This window comes from Brassica oleracea, chromosome C4 (genome assembly GCF_000695525.1).
Source record: "Brassica oleracea var. oleracea cultivar TO1000 chromosome C4, BOL, whole genome shotgun sequence".
Lineage (NCBI taxonomy): Eukaryota > Viridiplantae > Streptophyta > Magnoliopsida > Brassicales > Brassicaceae > Brassica > Brassica oleracea.
This window is the reverse complement of record NC_027751.1, coordinates 27,709,104-27,713,989: the sequence shown is the minus strand read 5'-3', so window position 1 is coordinate 27,713,989 and position 4,886 is coordinate 27,709,104. Positions and strand designations below refer to the sequence as shown.

Genomic DNA, 4,886 nt, shown 5'->3' with positions numbered 1-4,886 from the left:
TTTCAAACAGGGTCTAATCAACCCTAACTCCAACATAAAGGAGTATACAGTACATGAGAACAAGATGGGTTCAAGACACTCCACCTTAGCCTAGATCTGGATCCGGATCTGGAAACAAGAGACAAGGGAGAGGAGATTGAGATCCGGTCACCACCACCACCACACGGCGCTGGCGAGGAGAGAGAGAGCGTGCGACGGCGAGGAGAGAGAGAGCGTCGCGCGGGAGAAAGAGAGAGAAGAGAGAGAGACGGCGCAAGAGAGAAGGGGAGAGCTCGACGGCTAGGGTTTCTGGTCTCCGGGAATTCTCTGCAGAGCTTCGCTTTAGTTTTTGTATGAGGCAAAAGGGAGGCTGCATCTCTTTTTATAGGAAAGGGGAAGGGAACCCTAGGTCTTTGCAATATGGGCTGTAGAGAAGCCCATATTCTCAAGGAAATTTTTATGGGCCAGGAACCGAGCCGTTACACGTTGTTTGTTAGAACATAAGATAATTTATTGGATTGAACTCAATATATAGAGAATATATAAAAACCTTAGATATATATGTATACTTGTATCAAATATATAGTTAACGATACATGCATATATAAAAACAAATTATGTAAGACGAACTGTAATGGGGGCAACGATTTATTGTTTTGATGTTTCTCATATGAGACATACAATTTTTTTTTTCTTTAGTACCATCTTTACTCAAAACAACCCAAACATCAGTGATTGTCTTCTGACAAAGTATTCTAGAAATATCCTCTTCAGTTTTCTACATAAGACCAATCTCCAAATTTCTACAACAAGCCCGGCAACAACATTTAACGAGAAGTTGCAGAAATTGAAATAGCTTTGCACCAAAAAAAAAATTGAAATAGCTTTGACCACAAAGATGAAAACTTAAAAAAAAAAGGAAGATGAAAACTTTTAATTTTTTTTTGTTTAGATAATATATATATATATATATATATATATATATATTTTTTTTTTAAGGGTTAAATTCGGGTCTATTAAAGACACAGACCTAACCCCCGGGTAGAGATACAGCCCACGGATAGACCCTCTCTTGGGTATTCAAATGAGCCGAAAGCAGTAGCCCATATCCGTGTGGCCAGCGGGATTCGAACCAGGGTTCGCCGTATTGGATTAATTTTTTTTTTGTTTAGATAATATTTCGCTAATCAATTTGTGGAAAGTTCAGTTTATACCGCATTCACTAGTGATCATATGATTAACCAGTATATATATATATATATATATATATATTATTATTGGGGTGTTTACAAAAATAACTAAAAAAAATCAAACGCAAAATTAGTCCATGACTTTATTGGAACTTTCATTCGCCTTATTCACCCTAGAAGTTCTGATTATTCACGAAAATATCATTATTTAAAAAAAAATGCTTGTTTTACTCAATCGTTATCATCTTCCTTTTTTATTTATAACATTAACATTTTCATCAATACACTAACCACAATGAACAACCAATTTCAAGCTGTAAATGCACCTAAAATTAACATATATATCTTCATATTTTTATTTCTTAGACACATAAATCATTTTCCTTTCACTTCCTCTCTTATTTCATCCCAAAATTCTGATTTTTTTATTTCAAAAATTTATAAGCTTATTAGAGTTTTTCAAGTTCATAATTATTGGTCAAGAACGAGTGCGTAACTTTTATTAAATTAAAAAGTTATATGTGATTGGAGAAGCTAAACATGAATCTCACCAGATCTAAGAATGATCTTTGAACTTTTTTCAGATCTGTTCACGTACGCTGAGAAGATTTCTACAGAAGTCTTCTAATTAATGTATAGGTATTTTTACAATTGATTTTCTGTATGTTTTCTAGAGAAGACTTCTCTTCTCTGGAAGTCTTCTAACTTTTCTTTGTTAATAAAAAAACAAGATAACTTACCATGAAGTCTAAGCAAGTCTTCTTAAATAAAAATGTTAATTTTGCAATTGACCAAATTATGTCAAATATTTCATTTTCTTTAGAAGACTTCATAGGAAGTCTTCTCAACGGTCGATGAAAGTTTTTTAACTGTCGGTAAAAATCATCTTAGGTTAATTTAACAGTTGACAAATAAAAGTTAAACTATCCCTGCATGAACGTGGAAAATCAGCTAGTATATAACTAAGTGTGTTGATCATATTAATTTGAGCTAAAAGGTTAAATTTAAGTTGAAAAAGTTTTGAAATAATAATCAGTCAAAAGAGTGAGTAACTTGATCATATAAAACCCTCTTTTGGTTGGGAAAAAATTACATATAAGAGTTATAATTTCCGGTATGATATTAGTGAAAAATACAAAGATAAATAACGTAGTAGGAGGTCGTCAAAAAAAAAAAAAAATGTAGTAGGAGTAGTGATGTTTGCAACTTCTTCATTAATCTATTAAAGCGGAAGTTGTTGCTTGCCTGCGAATACAAACATGTTCATGCAAGTGTGATTCCATGTGCTTCTCCTCTCATTCTCTTCCACCCAGTTTTGCTTCACATGTCCATATATATGTGTTTATATATATATATATACAAATTAATATAATAGTGTAACTGGAGCTAGTAATATGTAAATTTGTTCAGAAAGTAATAATGCATATATATGCACATCTCTATTGTTCCTACATTACATGCATATATATAAATGCATACTGTGTTCCTTAACCTTTTTTTTAATCTAAGTTCCATATATGTTTCCTTGAACATTCTTATTTGTGATTTTAATATATAGCATTAACTGACTTTCAATAAATTTGTAAAATATGTCAATACAAATGATAAAATACCCCTAACAGAAGCTGTAATTTGAAAACGAAAGGTTTGGTTAATATAATGATTGTAAGAATTTTAAATTTTTATAATTACTGGTTAATGGATTATAACATTTTTATTAAAATAAATTATTATTGGTTTGATGATTTTTTAATGACATATACAATCTATTTTTCTTCAAAAAGTTTATGTTTTAATGATTCTATATATATAATTCTATCAAAATATAGTGTTATTGGGATTTGAATTATTAGCTTTTTAACTCATGAAACAAAATTTTCAAAATATTACGTATATCCTAAGGATTCTTAAACTTTTTAACTATGAAAAACTAATTAGAATTCTTTATAAATTTTACAAATCTCTTGATTATTAAAATTAACCAACTCCACCTAAATTCATCCCCTATCTAAAGCATTCAAAACTGGAAACAGTCAAAATCGAAACATTAATTAAAGAGAAGTCTACCAAAAACATTCTTCTATACCCAAACATTGAACACCGATAAATCCTCCCGACAAGATGTTACAAACTTACAAAGCTTTAGACCAAAAAAAAACTTACAAAGCTGCTGCATTAATTGAGAATTTGGTTATTATTATAGATGCATACTGAATGTAATGCAGTGAAGAAAAGAACACACAAACTATGTAGATGATTGATTTGGTTGTAACTGCAGAAATTGGACAGTAGAAATTGGACGGTATAAATTAATTTGTAGAAAATTAATTCTTACATCAATATTTTTTTTCTACCGTTTACTAACTCTAGAAAATAAAATACCTACATCAATTTTTTGTAGCTTTTAATGCCTAAATAATTAGTTTTTAAAAGCCTAAATAAAAATCAATTATAAATTTTATTGTTATATATACAAATCAAAGATAAAACACTTGGTATGCAAAATAATATAAAATATAAGATCAATTTATTAATTAACTTTTGTCCACAAAAGTTTTTTATTAATTAAGTAATTAACCAAAACACATTCACTTCAAAAGAAGAAAGACAAAATCAAATAGAAAGAAATGGAAATGCAAGAAATCACGCTTGTTTATAACCCACTAATACCGTTTGTTTCTTTTGTGTCCTCGTGTCGTCGAGAAGAAGAAAGCGGCCGTGTATTTGAGAAATCACTCATTACGCTATTGCCTATTGGATTTGAACCAAGCTTGGAACATAATTGTAAACAAGTGACCTCATTATCAGCCATTTATATTCTCCTACGGGTATTTTCATGAACCCATTGTCCTCTCCAAAAATATATACCATGTCCCTGTTCCACTTATGTATATATTCCAGATCGCACAACACGGCCGTTTTCTTCTTCTCGTCGATAAAGAAAGTTGTGCTACTTGAAAAACGTTTATGATGAGGATTATTATCATCTAGTTCCACTGATAAAAACTTGTTCCACGAGAAGTCTTTCGTCTGATCAATCTTATCATGTGTCGCCATCCATATCTCAATCTTTGGTGGATCGAAAACGCTGCAATATAATACTGATAGTCGCTCTTCTCTAACAACTGCGAGAGCTGTAGGAACACAATAAGCATCGATACTCGGAAAAGGAATAGACAAACTGTTGTAAAAGAATGGGGAATTGTTTCTGTGTGTTATTAATGAGTAATAGAGGTTCTTTATATAAGGATTACAAAGTATAGGAAAAAGGAAATTATCCAAAATCTAATACAACATGAAATAGGAAAAGATCTAAAACAGATAAATGGAAAACGTCCTAAGATCTAAAGTCGGCCAAGACATAGCCGACTCTCTCTCCTCTTGGACGCCGACTCTCTCTCCTCTTGGACAAGGTCACAGCTGGGCCTAGACATGGTCATTGGTTATGGGTCATCCACATAATGATTTATAACACTCCCCCTTGGATGCCATAACCATATGGGTTTGTATCATGCACGACGTTGCCTCATTAAAACCTCTCTAGGAAAACCAAAAACCCAAGGTGGGAAAAAATGGAAACCGTAGACAGGAAAAAGAGTACAACACATGACACTCCCCCTGATGAAGGCATCACTGAAGATCCTTCAACTGGCGCATTCCAATCTGATGAACCAGCTTCCTGAACGTTGAGGTCGGCAGAGACTTAGTGAACAGATC

General features: G+C 32.2%; 1 protein-coding gene across 1 annotated transcript in view; it reads right to left on the bottom strand.

Annotated features, from left to right (window-relative positions):
* Positions 1-3,920: 3,920 nt before the first annotated feature.
* Positions 3,921-4,886, bottom strand: part of LOC106341556 (putative F-box protein At3g17500) — a 6,973-nt gene continuing 6,007 nt past the window's right edge. Inside the window, exon 2 of the mRNA XM_013780295.1 lies at positions 3,921-4,350. Within this exon, the coding sequence (XP_013635749.1) occupies positions 3,921-4,350 (430 nt within the window). The remainder of the gene's footprint in view (positions 4,351-4,886) is intronic.